Genomic DNA, 22,468 nt, shown 5'->3' with positions numbered 1-22,468 from the left:
GGTAGTCGACGGGGAGGGAAACCTGGTGGGGGACCCGGTAGGACTGAACAGGTGTTTAGGGACTTTTATACCAAGCTGTACACCTCGGAACCCCCCACGCGACCAGAGGGGATGAGGTGCTTTTTGGACAGACTGACCTTCTCAAGAGTAGGTAGGGGGTTGGTAGACGGGCTGGGGGTCCCGATCAGGACCGAAGAAGTACTGGGGGGCCTGAAGGTCATGCAGTCGGGTAAAGCCCCGGGGCCGGACAGATTCCCGGTGGAGTTTTATAAAAAGTTCTCCGAGATAGTGCTGGTCAGGGTGTTCAACGAGGCAAGAAACGGAGGGGTCTTATCCCCAACGATGTCGCAGGCCACTATCTCGCTTGTATTGAAACGGGATAGACCCGGAGGCATGTGGGTCCTACAGGCCGATCTCTTTGATTAACGCAAACGCTAAGTTACTGGCCAAGATCTTGACGTCTAGAATTGAGGACTGTGTACCAGACGTGATTGCGGAGGACCAAACCGGGTTCGTAAAGGGCAGGCAACTGGTGGCCAATCTAAGGAGGCTGCACAATGTGATTATGATGCCCCCGGAGAGCAGGGAGGCAGAGGTAGTGGTAGCAATGGATGCCGAAAAGGCTTTCAACCGGGTTGAGTGGAACTATATTTGGGAGGTGCTGGGATGTTTTGGGTTCGGGGTGGGATTCATTGACTGGGTTAGGCTACTATATCACGCCCCAGAGGCTAGTGTGAGGACGAACAGGACGACATCTGACTACTTCAGACTGCACCGCGGGACTAGACAGGAATGCCCCCTCTCCCCACTGCTGTTTGCACTGGCTATAGAGCCGCAGGCAATTGCTCTGAGAGCTTCAAGGGATTGGAAAGGGCTGCTCCAGGGGGGAGTGGAATATAAAGTCTCGTTATACACGGATGACCTGCTGTTATACGTGTCTGACCCAATAGCGGATGGATGGAATCATGGAAATCCTGAGGGAATTTGGTCGGTTCTCAGGATATAAATTGAACATGGCAAAGAGTGAGATGTGGGTAGTGTGGGTGAGCGGTCAGGAGAGTAGGCTGAGGGGGCTGCCGTTCAGGCTGGTAACGCGAGACTGGGGTAAGTTGCATTAGCTAAATTGTCCTGGTTGGTGGAGCAAGTAAGGGATGAGTTCCAGAGATGGGGGGCGGCATTCTCCCCTACCCGGCGGGGCGGGGGGCCCCGGCGTAGGGGAGTGGCGCCAACCACTTTGGGGGCTAGGCCCGCGCCGGAGCGGTTGGCACCACGCCGACTGGCGCCAAAACCGGCACCAGCGGCCTTTCAGGCCCGGCGCCTGGCGCCGGCCGAAAGGCCTTCGCCGGTTCGCGCATGCGCCGGTGGTGACGTCACCACCGGCGCATGCGCGCTGGGGGATTCTCTTCCGCTTCCGCCATGGTGGAGGCTGTGGCGGCGGCGGAGGAGAAAGAGTGCCCCCAAGGCACTGGCCCGCCGGCTGATCGGTGGCCCCCGATCGCGGGCCTGGCCACCGTGGGGGCACCCCCCGTGGTCCGATCGACCCGCGCCCCCCCCAGGACCCCGGGGGCCCGCTCGTGCCGCCGCTCCCGCCGCCACTAGAGGTGGTTCAAACCTCGGCGGCGGGAGAGGGCTCCCAGCGGTGGGACTTCGGCCCATCGCGGGCCGGAGAATCGCCGCAGGGGTCTCGCCGATCGGCGCCCCCGCCAATTCCCGGGTGGCGGAGAATTTCTGCCATGGCGGGGGCGGGATTTTCGACGGCCCCGGGCGATTCTCCGACCCTGCTGGGGGTTGGAGAATTTCGCCCGGGATGTGCTCCCCCTGTCATTGGCAGGGAGAGTGCAGACGGTGAAGATGTCGATCCTCCCGAGATTCTTGTTCATATTTCAGTGTCTCCCCATTTTCATTCCGTGGTAATAAACATAATAGTGAAATTTACTGATACCCGTTAATAGGCCCAGCCCCAGGTCGATGCCCGTGTGGAGTTTTGACATTCTCCCTTGTCTGCTTGGTCTCACCCCCCCACAACCCAAAGATGTGCAAGGTATGTGGATTGGCCACGCTAAATTGCCCCTTAATTGGACAACATAGAATTGGGTGCTCTAAATTTTTTTTTTAAATGGCAGGAAGAGAGAATCCCGCTCCCAGCGAATGGCTCGCTGCCAAGAAACATGAGGCTGGGGGAATGAGAGAATGAAGCCCATTTTCTATTAAAGTTAGTGTGCATGGTTAAACAAGGGGTACCTTAGCCACACCTGTGGCAAATTAATTATCTAAGAACACTGAGTTAGGAAATCATTCATAATAATTATCTTTATTAGTGTCACAAGTAGGCTTACATTAACATTGCAATGACGTTACTGTGCAAATCCCCTGGTCGCCACACTCCGCGCCTGTTCGGGTACACGGAGAGAGAATTCAGAATGCCCAAATTACCTAACAGCACGTCTTTCGGGACTTGTGGGAGGAAACCGGAGCATCCGGAGGAAACCCATGCAGACACAGGGAGAACGTGCCGACGCCGCACAGACAGTGACCCAGCGGGGAATTGAACGTGGGACCCTGGCGCTGTGAAGCAACAGTGATATCCACTGTGCTACTGTGCTGCCCCTACTATATCCATCTGAGGGGGACGTGGACCAGCAGTCTAATATCTCATACGGAAGAAAACACCTCCAACAATACAGCACTGAATTGCCAGCCTAGACTTAAGTTTCTAAAGTGGGGCTTGAACCTACCGGTCCCTTTGAACTAAAGCTGAGATTATGACTGCAGATCTAAATCCAGCATTTGGGTATCACCTGAACTGCACGGTCACAAGATAAAGTGTCCCAACACAATCCTGTCATAATTTATTATTTAAATACTAATTCTACACGGGTTTCTGAAACACATGAACCAAATCTCCTGATGGTAACTGGTGGATTATTTTAATTCCAGACGCATCAAAACCGAAAATAACCAGTTCATGTTGTCAAAGTACTAAATGAAAACCTGTTATTTTAGAATCAGGAGATACTAAAAATACACAGCTGGTGAATTAGCTTCATCAGAATTTCATTTGCATCTACATGTCAATGGCCAGTCTTTTTCTTTCTTTTCAGATGCTGATAGATCTATTGTGCATTCCCAGAACTATCCATTTATATTATAGATTCCATCATTCGCGTTTGTACTCTTTTTCTATTTGCTTTAGAATCAGTCCATTTCCTGAGTGCAAAGGGGCATCTGGTAACTTTTGCCACTTGATACTTAAGTCTTCAGTTTAAATGTACATTTCCTGATGTTGTGCATGATTCACCCATTCAGTAGAGACACAGTGTAAAAGAGAGGAGGAGTGTTAGGGCAACACTTCTGTCAAACTCCAAAAGACTGCTTACCAGATACAGACCATTTAATGTCTGTAAGAATTGTAGCCAAAATATAGCAGGGATCTAAATCACCCAGAACACAAAACCAATATGGACAACTTTCATTCCAATGGCAATCCCTTCATTCGACAGATCAATTCTGCAGAACATCTGGGCAGCACGGTGGTGCAGTGGGTTAGCCCTGTTGCCTCACGGCGCCGAGGTCCCAGGTTCGATCCTGGCTCTGGGTCACTGTCCGTGTGGAGTTTGCACATTCACCCCGTGTTTGTGTGGGTTTCACCCCCACAACCAAAAAGATGTGTAGGGTAGGTGGATTGGCCACGCTAAATTGCCCCTTAATTGGAAAAAAAAATGAATTGGGCACTTAAATTTTTTTTTAAAATTCTGTAGAACATTTTATGTTTCCTTGGTATCATGTTCAGAGATTGCCCCTTTGCAGTGAAGTTCTGATGGAAAATAAACTCACATTAGTTTGAACATGTTGCTGTCACAGAACCATGCCAGTAGCAGCAAACTGAAGTGAGTCTGAGAAAGATAGACCACAATCATTGTTCTGACGTGGCTAATATTAGCTTTACTCACCCTGAACTTAGTGTCAATGTTAACTACCGATACGATTTATCAATGTTCCAAGATGTAGGAACATCCATTTTATGATTTTATGATGTGTGTCCCTAGGAAATATAGGAGCAGTCTAGAAAGATTATTGAAGGAATCTCAGAATCAGGACAACTTTCAAAAATCAAACATTTATCAGGAATCAGGGGCAGGATCCTCCCAGCCCTTGGCTGGGCTGGAGAATCCCCCACGACCGGGCAAAGAGGTGCTCTCTGAACATGATACCAAGGAAACACAAAACGTTCTGCAGAGCGGAGAATCGGCGCCATTGGCGCCGGCGGGTTGGCGCAGCGCTGGTCGCGGGCCGTTCTACGCGGCCAGCCCACCGAATCTCCGGCCCGTGCTGGCCTCCTGTAGGGGCCAGAATTACTCCTGGCAGCGGCCCGTTCACGTCGTCGTAAAACGCAACGTTGTTTACGGCGGCGTGGACACCCTGCCGCGGGATGGGAGAATCCCACCCCAGGATTAGCTTCTAATTTGTTTTTGTATCAACTTTTATTAACTTTAAAAGTTACACATTTTATTTTATATAGTGAGCGATGGACCTACCTGGGACATGAATTGAATTTGAGTGGTGTGAAGGAGCTGAATTAACACGGTCAGTTGACGTGACATAATTATTGAAGCTCTCCCAGTTAAAGGCTGGACATTGGGATAATTTCTTACACACTAACTCCTCCCAGACAGCAATAGTTCTGAAGAAATTACCACCCAACCAACCAAAAATGTTCAACTAAAATATTTAAAACAGACAGAAAGGAATGGTTCAAAAATTAATTTCAATTTTGTTTCTATGCATAGAAAGTATTGAAGATGGCAGGATTCAGTCTTTAAATAATTTTTAACTGGCTACCTCCTCTGACATTAAATGTAACCTTCCCATTGTGCAGGTGATGAGGCACGAGGATTAAGCGATTCTGAGTCATCATCAGACATTGACTCATCATTGGACATGTCAGTAGAGCTGCGCAAAATGAGAAACGGATTCATCCAGCCTCTGACTGAAGAAGACGAGGATATTGAGAACTCAGAAAGTGAGGCTACAGACAGTGACTGCTTAAGGGAGGATGTGCAAGAAGAGACCAGTTGTAGCACAGGGGATGTGTCTGACCTGAACGATGAAACAACAAGTCAGGAAGGAATCACTTATGAAAGAAGCTGTTCTTCCAACTCAATGGGGGAACTGCAAACGGAGACTTCAGCGAGCAGCACATCATATCCCCAATCGTACAGTGAGCTTTCTGAAGAAGATGACAAAGATTCTGTCACAGGAGAGAGTGAAAGTGAGTCAGCTACAAAGAAGCACTGTATGGTGGAATTTAACGTCAGCCTTCATCAGCATTCAGCAGACTCTCTGGCCTCCATCCAGACCCTCACTGAGGACTGTACCAGTAATACAAACAAGCAGGTGACGTGCTCTTCATCCGACTTCAGCCAAAGTGAGAACTCTTGCACCACGGAAAGATGCAGCCAGTCTCCCAATGATGTCAGTGGGAGCCACGTACAAGGGAGCATGTCTTGGAGTTCGATAAGTCACGGCCTGGTCACCGAGTTACCAGCAATTCCTCTTCCAGCTGCTGATGGGGATCTATCCAGTGAGGTTCTAACTATCCCTATTCTGGACCCTCCCCCTGGCTTTCAGGACAGTAGTTCTGATGATGAGTTTTTTGATGCAGCAGAAAGATTTACTGAGATTGAATGTCCGGTTGACTTCAGATTCAATGGTGCTGAAGCAGGTAGGTCTGAGTGATGTTGACATTCAATTATCTATTCAGCTTCACATACTCCACATAGCAAATTGATTTGAAACAGGAAGTATATTTAAACTCTTTTATAAAAAAATTAAGAATTATGATTAACTACAAATATTTTAATGTCTATTTTTATTTGCTTCATATGTTACTACTTCTTTCAATAGTGACACTATTGAGGGACATGCACTGAGTTTGGGAATTGTGAAGGATCTGAATTAAAGGAGGTAAAGCTGAAGTTACTGAAGCCCTCCACACACTAATTTGAAAAAAGAATCAAACTCAAAACATGGATCTTATCTGAGAATAACCAACCTTCTAATGTGGTGACTAATTAGTCCCTGGTAAAGTCATTAAATTTCAAGAGGAATAAACAGATAATGTAATTTAAGAAAATTATATTAGACTGGGAATAAAAATTGAAATTTCTAAATGGTGACTGAAAGATCTGAGTGCGATCTAAAGGCCTCATCGTGCCTAACTCGGGATGCAACAAGGCCAGCAAATCTCTCGTGAGGAGATCTCGGGAGGCATGGCGATCTGTGTCTTGCCCTCCCCGGGTGCTTGGATCAGGCGTAACAGCACTGCAGATGGTCTCCCAGGCAACCAAGGGCCCCTGGGTGGTCGGGCTTTGGACAGGGTAGTACCCTGGCACCCTGATGCCACCCAGGCACAGTGGTAGTGGTAGCCTGGCACCCCAGAAGTGCCACCTGGGCACCCTGGCAGAGCCACCCTGAAAATGCTTTTATTGAGGTGGGGTGCGAGTGGCTCAAAAACCTGCTATTTGGTAAAATAGGGCATTACAGAGGTCCGGAGGCTGTTGGAGGGTCCGGAGACTTTGTTGGGGGTTCAAACTGAGCTTGTTAGTGCAGGAAATGAGTCTAAGTGCGACCTCACCAGTGCATTCTATCCGTTGTTGGCTCCAAACAGGTCTTGGAACAGGCTGATGAATGACCCCCACACTTTGTGGAAGCCATTGTCTGACCCTCAGATGGTGTATTTGATCTTTTCCAGATGGAGAAATTCCACCAGGTCTGCCAGGCAGTCTGCAGCTGTGGGTGGTGCTGCTGATCACCAGCTGAGCAGGATTCTCTGGCGGGCGATTAGGGAAGGAAATGCAATGGCATCGGCCCACTTCCCCATATGAAGTTCTTGATGGTACAAAACCCAAAGATTGTCACTCTCGGGCATGGCTCCACCCTCACCCCCACAACCCTGGACATTGCCTCGAAGAAGGCTGTCCATCCCAACAAGTCTGGGGAACGCGCTGAACATGTGGGCGTGGTTGATTGGGCCTCCCTGGCACGGTTTACATTTGTCCTCCACCTCTGGGAAGAACCTGCTCATTCGGATTCTTGTCAGGTGTGCTCTGTGCACCACTTAGATACATAGAATATAGGAGCATGGGGAGGCCTTTTGGCTCTTCTAACCTGCTCCGCTATTCATTACGATCATGGCTGATCATCCAATTCAATAGCCTAATCCTGCTTTCTCCCCATAGCCTTTGATCCCATTTTCCCCAAGTGCTATATCCAACTGCCTTTTGCATATATTCAAAGTTATAGATACATAGAAGCTGCATAATACATTTTAGCTGCTTGCGCAGGAGTAGGTGGAGTTGACCCTGATCAATGCTTCGCTCCAGAGTCCCCAAACTAATTCAGTCACTAATTCTTCCTCCTATTTTTTAGAACTATAGTAATCTTTATTATTGTCACAAGTAGGCTTACATTAACGCTGCAATGAAGTTACTGTGAAAAGCCCCTAGTCACCACTTTCTGGCAATTGTTCGGGTACACAGAGGGAGAATTCAGAATGTCCAATTCACCTAACGTGGATATCTTTCAGGACTTGTGGGAGGAAACCGGAGCACCCGGAGGAAACTCATGTAGACACGGGGAGAACGTGCAGACTCCACAGAGACTGACCCAAGCCGGGAATCGAACCTGGGACCCTGGAGCTGTGAAGCAACAGTGCCAACCACTGTGCTATCGTGCTGCCATGAGACCGGGCCCCTGCACTCCGGAGTTTCCCTTTGTACAGGGGCCCTCCAAAGTGGCTGTTTACTGTACCATCTTGTGACATCAACCTGAACCTGACCTGCTGAATCTAATCTAGAACCCTTCTCTTCCTTATCATTATGTTCCCCCTGTGGCCCTCCTTCACTCCTCTGTCTCCCTTTCTATCCTCCCCCCTCCCCCCGTGCCCCCCTCCCTATTCACCCCCCCCTACCTTCCCCTTCCCTGTCCCTATGGTCCAGCCACCCCCCACCCTTCAGAAGCTCCCTCCCCTCCAGATGATCTGACGTGGCCCCCCTTGCTTTCATGGTGCCAGCTTTCCCTGCTAGTGTGGTTGCCCTCCTCCTGGGGCTGATTTTTCCCCTTCCTAATGCCTGATCCATTGCCATCCTCTCCATCTCCTCGTCCCCTTTCCTGTGCTCCGCTGCCCTCGCCCCTTCCTTCCCGTCAGCTAGTGTTCTTGCTCAAAGCGAGGCAGTTCTGTCCCGCACGAGCATTGTTCATGCCCATCACATTTCTTTCTCTTTTCTCTCTCTACATCTTCCTCATCACTGCTTTTTCTGCCTTTTGTCTAGGCCATTCACCCACACAAACCTGTCCGCCTCTGTCAGGGTGGTGAAATAACATTCTTTGTTCTGGAATGTCACCTTGAGCCTGGTTGGGAATAACATCCCAAATTTTATCTGTTCTTATACAGGATCGATTTTGCTTGGTTAAACTCGGCCCTGCGCTTTGCCAGGTCTGCCCCAATGTCTTGGTGTACCCGTATTCTCTGTCCTTCCCAACTGCTCGCTTTGGTCTGCCAAGCCCAACGCAGGATCCTCTCCCAATCCTGATACTTGTGAAATATGATGATTATCGCCCTTTGCTGCTCCCCATTACGAACTTTCTCTAACATTGCAAAATCCTCATCAGTCTTCTTTGTACCCTCTCTAGCCTAGTGTAATGAAGTGACCAAAACTGGATCCAGTATTCGAGCTGTGATCTACAATTTAAAACGTTATAGTATAATCTTCCTGCTCTTATATTTTATGCTTTGGTGAGTAATGTATCACATGTGCCTTTTTAATCACTTTACCTATTTAACTTGCTACTTTAAGGGGTCCATGGGAATTCATTCCAAAGGCTCTTTGTTGCTCCAAAGTTCTTAATGTTTACCATTTATGGTGTATTGTCTTTGCCTTCCCCAAATGCATTACCCCACATTTATCTGGATTGAATTCCATTTGCCATTTTTCTGCCACTTATCCAGTCCATTGATAGGGGCAGCAGGGTAGCATGGTGGTTAGCATAAATGCTTCACAGCTCCAGGGTCCCAGGTTCGATTCCCGGCTGGGTCACTGTCTGTGTGGAGTCTGCACGTCCTCCCCCTGTGTGCGTGGGTTTCCTCCGGGTGCTCCGGTTTCCTCCCACAGTCCAAAGATGTGCGGGTTAGGTGGATTGGCCATGATAAATTGCCCGTAGTGTCCTAATAAAAGTAAGGTTAAGGGGGGGTTGTTGGTTTACGGGTATAGGGTGGATACGTGGGTTTGAGTAGGGTGATCATGGCTCGGCACAACATTGAGGGCCGAAGGGCCTGTTCTGTGCTGTACTGTTCTATGTTCTATATCTTTCTGCTTGTCTACAGGCCTTTTTCTCATGATCAGTCGATCAATTTTCCAACATTTACAGATTTCTCAATCCATGCCCCCCCTGCATTTAAGTTGAATTAATTGATGCAAACCATGAAAAGCAAGGGATCCAGTACTGAGCACTGGAGAACTCCACTGGAAATTGGCTCAGTCGCAAAATCATCCATTGACCCTTGCCCTTTGACCCTTGCCATAAAGCCAGTTTTGGATCTAACTTGCCACTTACATTTCCATCCTACAAGCTTTGCTACATCAAATGTTCACTCCACATCCACACTCCTTGTTACCTCCTCAAAAAATTAATTAAGTTATTCAGGCGCAACCTTCCCTTAACAAGTCCCTACTGATTGTCCTTGAATACCTTGTGCCTTTTTAATGATGATTTATATTGTCCCTCACAATTTGTTTCAATAATTGGCCCACCACCAGGTTTAAGCTACGACTTGTCTGTAATTATTTGATTGATACCTTGCTCCCTTTTTAGACAATGATGCAATGTTAGTAACCCTCCCATTTTTCCCTATTACTCCTGTAGCCAGAGTGGATTGGAAAATAATATTTCTTCCCTTCCTTCCCATACATTCTGAGCTTGTATTTTATCCCTTTCAAAGCTGCCAATATTTCCTCTCTCACCATGTTTGTGTTATCAAATATTTCACATTCTCCTCCTGAACTATAATGTGTGCATTGTTTCTTCATTTCTGAAGATACGCGCAAAGGGCAGAATTCACTGTTTTTGAGACTAAGTGCGGTGGCGGATGGCTTCGACAGCTCTTTCCCTGTTGACCAGAATGGCAGTGCTCCAGATTCAGTGCTTAGGACCTCATTAATTATGCCCAGGCATGTACCCTTCCAAACCACCTGTCGGGCAGGTTGGCAGCTGATTCGTCTGCCTGCCATCAGCTGGCAGGTTCAAAGGTCTTGTCGACATATTTGAACACCAGTCCAGTACAATCATATCACTGTCTCCAACCCACCTGTTTTTCACTGCAATCCTGTCTTCTATGGTGCAGCTTTTCAAAACTTGATGGAGCCTATTGAGTTTTGCCTGTCCCTTTAAATCCCAAAATTAGAAATCTGGCTTGCACTTGCTTCCTGGGCAACAGGCTCTGTGTCCTGTGCAATTGACCCGGGCCCTGTCCAATGTAGCAGCACCAGCAAGTATATGTTTCAAGACGGCACCCCAGGGTCCAGCTTAGCTGTCCTCCCATACTTCATCATATACCTCCCACACAGAACCGATCTTACTTTCAATCTTGGAAGATGCCATTTTACCTGAGTGTTGAGATGGTGGTGCTGCACCTTTATTATGGGACGGTGTTCGATCCTTTCTCCCTCTTAGCTCACTCGGCTAAATCGCTGGCTTTTAAAGCAGACCAAGCAGGCCAGCAGCACGGTTCGATTCCCGTACCAGCCTCCCCGGACAGGCGCCGGAATGTGGCGACTAGGGGCTTTTCACAGTAACTTCATTGAAGCCTACTCGTGACAATAAGCGATTTTCATTTCATTTCATTTTCACTGTGTCCGCTTGCCTCAAATTTATCTGGATCCTCACGCAGCTTTCCCCACTAACACTGGATCCTGTCATTGTGGACAATGACACACTCCCCCACCGAGCCCATAACCTGCGAGGTGCTCATACCACATGGAGACTGGTGGCTGTGTTCACCATCATTTACAGGGATTCCCCCGGCCCCTCAATCAATGCTTCACGTACCCCCTCCCCACTGAATTACGTGTTCCCAATCTGCAGTCTGCAGCTGCCCCCTGTGACCATCACCATACCCTCAGCAGCTCGATGCAGAGCCCACCACACCCAGGGACAAGAGCTGTAGGACTGTCCTGTACACCAAGCTGCGCATTTTTAGTTTGAAGCACACAGCCCTTGTCCCACTCTGCATGGTGGGGTACACCATGCTTCCAATGATTACTCCTGCTGCATACCCCCTGCACTGTTTCCTTTCTCTGAATTCAGACTGAGGTCCACGTAGACCCTGGACTGCCTGCCATCTATGGCTCCTTTCCGTTTCACAGCAGCAATGTCTGCACAGTTATCAGACAGCATCATGATGTATTTACAAAAGGGAAATCATGTTGGACTAATTTATTAGAATAATTTTTAAGATGTAACTGGTAAGAGTACATAAAGGGGAGCCATTAGATGTAGTATACTTGTAATTCCAAAGGCATTTGATCAGGCACCACACAAGAGGTTAACGTGCAACATAAGTTGGGGTAATATATTAACATGGATGGAGATTGGTTTGTGAACAGAGAGCCATGTGATATTGGGTGGCTGAGGGTAGTCATTAGCCACTGTTACAGTGGATCGTCTTTGTTGTCAAGCAATACCACCTAGTTTGAGGTGCCTCAAAGATGGGTGAAACTGTGGACTAATGCAGGATGAAAGCAACATGACCATAGCCGGAATAGCAGACAATGACCAGCATGATGTTCTAGGAATGGCCGCACAGCAACAGCACATTGACTGTGTGGTACCCCTTGTGGTTTTGGGTGGAGTCGATGGCTCTTTGTCTCATGGGGAAACCAATTTACAAAAATCGACCGTAACATGTTCTTGGAATCATAGTAATAACTCATTGAGAGGAGAAATGTGAACTAGGATACAAAAGGTGTTTACCACATTCACTATGACCTGGAAAGGAGTATAGGACAAAGACCGAAAATGCTGGACAAGCTCAGCCGGTCTGACAGCATCTGTGGAGAAAGAAGGGAGCTGACGTTTAGAATCTGGATGACTCTGTCAAAGCTGGATGCTGTTAGACCTGCTGAGAATGTCCAGTATTTTCTGTTTTTGTTTCAGATTCCAGCATCCGCAGTAATTTGCTTTTATCTAAGGAATATAGGAACTTGATGTTTTGCTCCTTATCCATTATTCTGATAAATGTCACTAAATTTCACAGTTCTGCTTTATACAATTCTATTGGTATCTTCAAAAGTGTATTTTAAATATAATATGAAAATTAATTAATAACGGGGGCCAATGATTTCATATTCTAAGGCAGGGTTTCCCAAATTTCTGAGCCACTAGTGGCCTCCCACAAGCAGGGAACCCCAAGTAATGTCATAATATACACGCCCCTTGTTTGCCGCAAAATAGTTGCGAACCCAGATTGCAAATGTAAACAAATATTTTGCTAGCTATTTCTAAGCATATACGAGGAATTAGAGAGAAGACCTACAGTCACAGATATATTCGCCAGTTAATGGCCCCCTCACATTAAGCCTTGGCCAAGCCACCCTCCCATGACCTCTTAACATCTTAACATTAACCCCTGGAAATAGAATCCAATTTAGGAATGGGTAATCTGGTAATAATTTTAAAAGTTCTCTTATTAAAAAATGTGTAAGTCTTCCCTTTGCCATTTTAATGAAAGGAATGATGCTGGAAATCTGATTCTCATATCCGAGACAAGCACCTCTCTCTCTCTCACACACACACACTCATCCTCACAAACACACACACAGTCATCCTCAAACACACACTCATCCTCACAAACACACACACAGTCATCCTCAAACACACACTCATCCTCACAAACACACACACAGTCATCCTCAAACACACACTCATCCTCACAAACTAACACATACTCATCCTCAAACACACGCTCATCATCACACACATTCATCCTCACAAACACACACTCATCTGCACACACACTCTCAAACTCACAAGCACATACAAGCATCCGCATGCACAGATCCTCACAAACACGCACACTCATCCTCACAAACACACACACAGTCATCCTCAAACACACACTCATCCTCACACACACACTCATCCTCACAAACTAACACATACTCATCCTCAAACACACACTCATCATCACACACACTCATCCTCACAAAGTAACACATACTCATCCTCAAACACACACTCATCATCACACACACTCATCCTCACAAACTAACACATACTCATCCTCAAACACACACTCATCATCACACACACTCATCCTCACAAACTAACATATACTCATCCTCAAACACACACTCATCCTCAAACACACACTCATCCTCACAAACACACACTCATCTGCACACACACTCTCAAACTCACAAGCACACACAAGCATCCGCATGCACAGATCCTCACAAACACGCACACTCATCCTCACAAATGTACACACACAAGCATCCGTACACACACATCCTCTCACACACACATCCTCACACACATCTTACAAACACACACTCATTCTCACACACACTCATCCCCACACACACTCATCTTCACACAATCACTCAACCTCACACACTCATCCTCACACACACACACTCATCCTCACACACTCATTCTCACACACACACACTCATCCTCACACACTCATTCTCACACACACACTCATTCTCACACACATCCTCACACACATGCACAAACTTAACTTCACACACGCAGATCCTTCACACTCATCCTAACATACACACACAAACTCATCCTCACACTCAATCATCCTCACACACTCAACCTCACACACTCAACCTCACAGACACACACATTCATTGTCAGACACACACTCATAGTCACACACACTCATCCTCACATACTCAGCCTCACATACACACACACATATTCATCCTCACACACTCACCCTCACATACTCACCCTCACACATGCACAAATTCATCCTCTCACACACAAATCCTCACACTGTCATCCTAACATACACACACAAACTCATCCTCACACACAATCATCCTCACATACACACACACATTCATCCTCACACACAAACTCATCCTCGCATACACATACTCACCCTCACACACCCGTATCCTCACACATTATCCACACACACTCATATGAAAACACAAGCAAACTCATCGTCACACACAAATACTCACCCTCAAACACACTCATCCTCACACACACACAGATCCTCACACATTCATCCTAACACACACAGAAACTCATCTTTACACACACTCGTACTCACACTCTCAACCTCACATACACATACCCACACATGCACACACATTCATCCTCACACACACAGATCCTCATCATAACATACATACAAAAACTCATCCGCACACATGTATCTTCACACACACATCCTCACACACACTTGCATCCTTACATACACTCAGCCTCACACACACTCATCCTCACATACTCCTTAACTTATCCTACCACACACATCAACTCACCCAACCACACACACAAAGTCATCCTCACACACACTCATCCTAACTCAATCTTACATACACTGAACCTCACACAAACATTCGCATTCTAACACACACAATCACCCCCCACAAATACATCCTCACAAACTCATCCTCTCACACACTCATCTTCACAAACCCATCCTCACAGACACTCATCTTCATACACACTCACCCTCACACAATCATCCTCACATACTCAGCCTCACACACATGCACAAATTTATCTTCACACACACAGATCCTCGCACAGTCATCCTAACATACTCACACAAACCTATCCTCACACACTAACATCCTCACATACTCAACCTCACAGACACACACAAACTCACCGTCACACACATACTCATAGTCACGCACACTCATCCTCACATACACAGCCTCACATACACACACACATTCATCCTCACACACAAACTCATCCTCACACACACACATACTCACCCTCACACACCCGTATCCTCACACACTCATCCTCACACACTCATCTGAAAACACAGCCAAACTCATGTCACGCACACATACTGGGCTGGTTTAGCTCACTGGGCTAAATCGCTGGCTTTTAAAGCAGACCAAGCAGGCTAGCAGCACGGTTCGATTCCCGTACCAGCCTTCCCGGACAGGCGCCGGAATGTGGCGACTAGGGGCTTTTCACAGTAACTTCATTGAAGCCTACTTGTGACAATAAGCGATTTTCTTTTTTTTTTCATTTTCATACTCACCCTCAAACACACTCGCCCTCACACAAACACACACACTCATCCTCACACACACACAGATCCTCACACATTCATCCTAACACACACAGAAACTCATCTTTACACACACTCATGCTCAAACTCTCAACCTCATTTACACATACCCACACATGCACACACATTCATCCTCACACACACAGATCCTCACCCTAACATACATACAAAAACTCATCCGCACACATTTATCCTCACACACATAATAATAATAATAATAATCGCTTATTGTCACAAGTAGGCTTCAATGAAGTTACTGTGAAAAGTCTCTAGTCGCTACATTCCGGCACCTGTTCGGGGAGGCCGGTACAGGAATTGAACCCGCGCTGCTGGCATTGTTCTGCATTACAAGCCAGCTATTTAGCCCAATGTGCTAAACCAGCCCTCACACACATCCTCACACACACTCGCATCCTCACACACACTCAACCTCACACACTCATCCTCACATACTCATTAACTTATCCTACCACACACATCAACTCACCCGACCACAGACACAAAGTCATCCTCACACACACATCCTCACACGCACACCCATCCTCACACACTCTCATCCTCACACACATTCTCACACACCCAACCTCACACAAGCACTCATTCTAACAAACACACTCATTCTCACACACACAATCATCCTCACACACATGCAATCAACCTCACACGCATGCACTGGTCCTCACACAAATGGACCAATCAAAGCAACGTCTCGCGGAGCAGTCAGCCTGTCAGCATTCATGGTCCAAGAGGTCTTGCTCTGATTGGCTCATTTCATTTCTCTAATTCGTTTTAAACTTTGCGCATTTGAACCGGTGTTTGCCGGTCATATGGCGGCAGGCAGTCTTGTGGACCCATTGGTGACCCTTCATGGACCCCAGCTTTGAAACAAAAGCATAAAAAATAGCAGAAGGAGGAGGCCATTCTGCTCTTCGAGCCTGCTCCACCATTCATTATGATCATCCAACTCAGTAGCCTGGTTCTGCTTTCCCCATATCCTTTGATCCCCTCTGTCCCAAGTGCTATATCTAACTGCTTCTTGAAAACATACAATGTTTTGGCCTTAACTACTTTCTGTGGTAGCATGTTCCACATCATAGCCAGCACGCGCCTCATATCGTTGTAGTATCGTTTAAGGCACCTAAGGCATAATGAGAGTTGTGGAGAAGAAAATCGAACTGCTGTCTGTTAACTTGCAGAACAATAAATGTGCTGTTTGATATTTATAGAAAATATTAGCACTACATCAACAATTGAAATGTTTTTCATTTTCTCGGCAGATTTGGAGTCTGTCTATATTAAGGGGATTGAAGAGAAATTGAATGCACAGGCAAGTTTAAGTCTTTATGGGACAGGAATGGACATCAAACGATATGCAACAAATGCAGCAAAAATGCATTTCCCACCGAAGGACCTTTATGGTGTAAAAGCTGTTATATCTTATTCAAGCAAAGGTGAAGATCACATGTGTTGTTATGAAAGGGAAAACCTTGTGTCAATAATGCAGCAATCACTAACTCTCTCTTCTTTGACAAGCACTGAAAATGAACCGGCTTTGTTGGAAACTAAGCCAATTGGTCCATTAAAGTCCATCTCCATCTGTGCCCATAAAAAGGTCACATCAGATTTAATGGAGATGGAGCCTGATACCATGGAAACAAAATCAGTCACAGAAGCAATAACAGTCATTACTCCGGTCTCAGCTACACGTTACCCTTGTGATTCAGACACTATAGAGGGCAATTCTCCTAAAGCAGGCCGTTCTGAAGGAGGAGAGATCACAAACAAACCTCTCCTTAATGTGAATCTGCCTGGAACAGATTGTTCCAATATGGAGAGGTGCCCCACTTCTTCAGGTGTAATTCTGGACCTTGGGCATACTTACTCACAGAATCTAATTGAAGATGAGATGTATAATGTGCCCACTGTGTCTTGCACTGATGAACAACCAATCCAGAACGGCACAAGCTCAAAAATCAAAGAACAAGGTGAAACAATTGTCGAAAACAATACAGTCCCAGAAAAGAGAGGTGAATGCGTTCAATGGGTGGATGTGGATCAAAATGGAACTCCACTCGGACAAACTTTACGTCAAATAGACTCCAAAGAGAATGCATTCACCTTCAAAGAAGAGGTTGAAATCTGTGATAGAGGAGGATCATTTTGCCAAGATGGCAATGGCACTAAAACTTCACAAATGTACATGGTGATGCCCAATGAGGATCAGGCAATATTCCCAGAAAACTCAGTTCTGGAAGATGAAATCTCCAGCAGGAGGAACTCATCTGAGGGAGACAAAGAAAGCAAAGATGCTTACTCTCTCAACATGTCCAGGCTGCTCTTGAATTTAAACCGAGTGTCCTTTAAGACATTTGGCATGGTTAAATATTTGGCATCTCCAACCTTAGAACCAAAGATGGAAGTTTGCTCCGCGAGGTCCCCTACCATTTCTGAATTTCCTATGGAACCGGTGGAAGACAGTTCGAGAGATTGCTTATCAGGAATAGAGCAGAGCACCAACCAGACTGAGTCACTTGTGCCTCCCACACAAACACATATAAATGAGCTCAGCGCAACGCCACTTTGCCCACAATTAAAAAACCCCTTTCAGGAAGTATTGTCCCTGGAAAATACATCACAGCCGCTTTATGAGGTAGACAGCACAGTGAGTCAGGAATCTGCAACCCCAACTCGACAAGCTGAATGTCCATCTACCAAATTGAGCAGCCTCCAGCCAACAAGAGATAAACTCGATCTGAATATTGACTCCAGAATCTCAGTTGCGCTTGCAATTGACACGGGTAAGGAAACAGATACACAGCTCTCAATGGGTGGAAAGGAAGTGTGTGGCTGCCAGATAGCATATGGAAACTGTTTTAGAACATTGGACACTGACGATGAAAACAAATATCTAGCAAGTTCCACACAGCAATCTTCACCGAAGACCACTCCACCTGATTCAGGAAGTCCCTTATCTCAATACCTCACCATATTTACTAGGCAAAACGGTGAAACCACGCTCACCGGGTGCTACTTTGATGTTCCTCAAACAGATGCCATGTCAAAGCATGAAGTTCTCTCGCAGTTCAAAGATAAAAGGTACAACATGCCAAATGGATTCAACCTGATACAGAATGATATCATTGAGCTACTCAGTGTGTTGAAAGAATTCCCCAGAGAAAGTCACATAGAGGAAGAATGCGCAATTCTCATTTCAGCAACCGAGCAGAAACTCTATACTGAAAGCAGAAAGCTGATGTCCGCCTGCCAGAAGGGTATCAAAGTAGGCCAGGCTCCTGTGGAGATGCTCCTGGGAGTTTCTGAAAGTTTCCAGACCCTCATACAGCTCACAGCGACGTGTCTCCAGTTCACAACTTGCTTGCACTGTGCGGAGCGTCATGCTGAAGTGTTCAGTAACTTGACAGAAGTTGTTATGACTTATAAAACCTTTGTGCAAGCCTCTGAGGATGCATGCAGCAGAAGGTCAGATGATTTAAGCATGAAAGTACTAGCTCAACAGTGTACTGCACTGACTGCTGGGGTTTTCTGTCTGACCCAGCTGTTCAAATGATCCACCTTTGCAATAGAAAACAATGTTTGGAAAGTGTGAGAATATAAGTATAACATCTCAAAAGAAATAGAATTATGCAGCAAGTACGTTACAGTGCACTGAGTTCATCCCTTACAGATAAGTGTACAGTACAAAATGACATGTTGTTATAAGTCATGCGGCCAGTGCCGGCCAATCAGAGCTGCTGCAAGACAACGTCTTATTTGAATGTTACGGTTGAATTCTTGGCCGCTGATTGGCTATTCAGGACTTCCAAATGTATTAGATGGTGATACCAGTCAGAGCATTAGAATGGAGCTGACCTCTCATCCTAGAACTGAGTTTTGAACTCATCCCATTGTGTTTCTTTCCACCATGGCCATAGGATTAACATTCTTCAGGGGTTTTCCAATGAGTTTCTAGAGGGAACAAGGTGATGCCACAAAATACTTCATCATTTGGTATGGGTTGACACCAAATTAGCCATCCCATTCAGAGGGGCAAAGCTGATGGCTCCTATATAAATGAAAAATCTGTGCACACGTGTTGTGTACTTATATGCATGTGTGTGCATATGTGTATGTATGCGGATAGTGTGTGTGATCATGTGCTGAGGTAAAGAGGGATGGTATTGTTTTGCTGTTAAAGTAGGCAGAGGAGCGGACACATAAGAAGTATTGCTTAGCATCTATCTCTTTTGGGAGTGTCTGATATTAGCACCAGATGCATTAAGCTGGTAGAATGTTCCATGCTTTGACTTTTTAGAATGACGCATAGGAAGCCAACGGTAAACGTAAGATAGATTTATTTACAAATATTTACAGGAGTCTGCATAACACACTATCTCACTTCCAGTGTAATCCTAGCTGGGAGGACTGACGTCACCAGGCCCTGACCTGGACCTGCTTTAAACCTTTTCCCATAATAAGGCCCAGGTAGTAGACCTCCGCCTGCTACTTGGCGAGCCCATACTCCACGAGTCCCCCATGGAGGTTATGACAATTTTGATGTTATTCGCCTCAATGGAGTGAAACATGGCATTACAAATGCTGCTCCTATCTCCATGCTATGCCATTAAGTGGCAAACATTGGATTTCCTCATTTTGGCTGGAGACGGGCTGCATTTTCCATCATTGGCTAGGGTTTCCTTGAAAGCTTTCTCCAGCTATTGGATTAAAGAGTCTGCTTCTGACTCCTTGGTGCACTGCTCCTGATGAGAGAGCATCACAATATATCAGGCCTGGAGCTGGGACGCACCAACCATTAAAACTAATATCATGAACATTGCGGGCTGGAACCTCCCAGCCTACAATCTCTTGTGCAATTGTTGGATATGGGAATCAGTTTTATACATGGATGCCAAGACTGCTTTTAATCAGGATCAAAGAATTGTCCTTATATTTTTCATTCCATGATTCAAACCTCCTACAACCTCGATGTTTTGAAATAAATTAAAGGAAGGTCATTTTCGTTTGACAGAATGTAAAATAAATATTTCTATTGATCAGTACATACTTTTGCAGAAGCACATTGTGGTAGGTGCAGTGAAAGTGATAATTTCGGGTACTTTGTTCAATGATTTTCTCTTTCATCCATAATTCGCATAAATTAATCTTTGCCGCGACAGCCTGATCTGCCTGTTGCAAGGTTGCATAATCCAAGAATGCAGTTGGGGTGGGGGAGGAAATGGGGAGAGCCCACAACTGTAGCCACAGAGCCACTAAGAACCCAGAACATCACTGAAAGCACAGTTCTGCTATTTCATCTGGGATCCACCAAATTCACAGCAGTCAGCATGCAGAAAGTCAACACCATTGGCACAGTGATGGCAAAAATATCACAATGGTAATCTTAATCTCAAATTAAGCTTTACATTACTTTAAATTAAGCTTGCTTGCTATTATTAAATAGAGATGTGAAGCAGGGAATTAGCCATCGTCCATGAGGGAGCTTAGGCAACTCGCGGGGCACCACTCTGCATCAGACCTCAGGCAAGGCAAGGGAGTAGGCCTCCATCTACCATCATAACCAATATAGGGATTGAATCCACACCACTGGTATCATTCTGTACCACAGTCTAGCCAACTGAGTTAAGCAACCCCACAAAGGGATGTGAAGCATAATCAGTATATAATCTTCTTTATTGTCACACGTAGGCTTACATTAACACTGCAATTAAGTTGCTGTGATAGGTCCCTAGTCGCCACATTCCGGTACCTGTTCGGGTACACAGAGGGAGAATTTAGAATGTCCAAATTACCTAACAGCACGTCTTTCGGGACTTGTGGGAGGAAACCGGAGCACCCGGAGGAAACCCACGCAGACACGGGGAGAACATGCAGACTCCACACAGACAGGGAATCGAACCTGGGACCTTGGACCTGTGAAGCAATAGTGCTACCCACTGTGTCACCGTGCTGCCAATAAGGGGCAAGGAACATAGCTATCCTTTTAGGTCTCTTTAATGATAAGCATGAAGCCAACAGGTTTAATCATCTCACTTGCCAGTTTCCAGACAATTGAGACTGTTGGCAAAAATACAGCTGGGCAATGTCAATCGGCACACAATTAGTTCATTCAAATTACAGGAAGTCCTTATTCTTTACATTGATGCAACCAATTTGTGGTTTGAATCAGAACAGCCAAGATCGGAAAAGTATTTTCTGCTTCTTTAATTAAAAAGGAGAAAGGAAAAAAACCTTCAAATTTTATGAGAAAACAATTTTATATTTTTGTGATGTCAGAAATCTGTATTTGCACAATATATTTTTGGGGAATCGCTTTCCATTTTTCAGCTACTTTTTCCTTTGCAGAAAGTACTGGTTTGCATTGGGGCGGAGTTACATTGTCTCGTGTGCAGTTTTTGTGTATGGAGAATGAGTGTAAGGATCCTGGTCATGGGGTCATCTCTCAGTATTGTTCCTATATCTGATTTTGCAGAGTTTGGGATGTGCAGTAGGGGACAGGTCACTGAGTAGTAATCAAACATATGAACCCCAGCCATCCTCTATTCCTTAGCTCAGGGGTTTCATGCCAATTATAACTTAACAGCTTCCCTCTTGCTTACTTGATTGAGATCCAGTAACTGATACAGAACAAGGACCTTCTTAATCTAATTGTCTCTACTTTACACTGGGCCACCATTGAAGAAACAAAATCATTGCTTCGTGTCAAATGTTTTTCTTTGTGCTCAGGCATGAATGGCTATGATTGTTTTCATAGCAATGGCACTGTGGCACTCAATTAACAATGCAGAGGTTAACTGGAAACCCCACCCCGATGTCCAACAGATCCCTCCTCCCTGATGTCTGGCCAGCACCACCCCCGATATCCGTTCAACCCCCTCAATATCCGACCCTTCATCTTGCCAGATTCCAAACCGTCCCCCTCTCCCCCTCTAGACTAATACCAGGAATGAACTGGCTGTCTTATGAGGAAAGGTTGAAGAGGTTATGTTTGTATACACTAGAGTTTAAAAGAGTAAGAGGCAATTTGATTAAAACCTTTAAGATCCTGAGGGGTGTTGACAGTGTGGATGTAGAGAGGATGCTTCCTCTTGTCGGAGAATCTAGAACTGGGGGCAC

General features: G+C 45.9%; 1 protein-coding gene across 2 annotated transcripts in view; it reads left to right on the top strand.

Annotated features, from left to right (window-relative positions):
* Positions 1 to 21,146, top strand: part of LOC119970237 (FERM and PDZ domain-containing protein 1) — a 178,421-nt gene extending 157,275 nt beyond the window's left edge. For both annotated transcript variants that reach the window (XM_038804525.1, XM_038804526.1), the window contains 2 exons: positions 4,877 to 5,722; positions 16,615 to 21,146. In XM_038804525.1, the coding sequence (XP_038660453.1) occupies positions 4,877 to 5,722; positions 16,615 to 18,905 (3,137 nt within the window). In that variant the 3' untranslated portion in view covers positions 18,906 to 21,146. The remainder of the gene's footprint in view (positions 1 to 4,876; positions 5,723 to 16,614) is intronic.
* The last annotated feature ends 1,322 nt before the right edge of the window (positions 21,147 to 22,468 follow it).

The sequence above is a fragment of the Scyliorhinus canicula genome, chromosome 8 (genome assembly GCF_902713615.1).
Source record: "Scyliorhinus canicula chromosome 8, sScyCan1.1, whole genome shotgun sequence".
In the NCBI taxonomy this organism is placed as follows: Eukaryota; Metazoa; Chordata; class Chondrichthyes; order Carcharhiniformes; family Scyliorhinidae; genus Scyliorhinus; species Scyliorhinus canicula.
The sequence above is the reverse complement of the archived record's forward strand: the minus strand, read 5'-3'. Positions and strand labels throughout refer to the sequence as shown.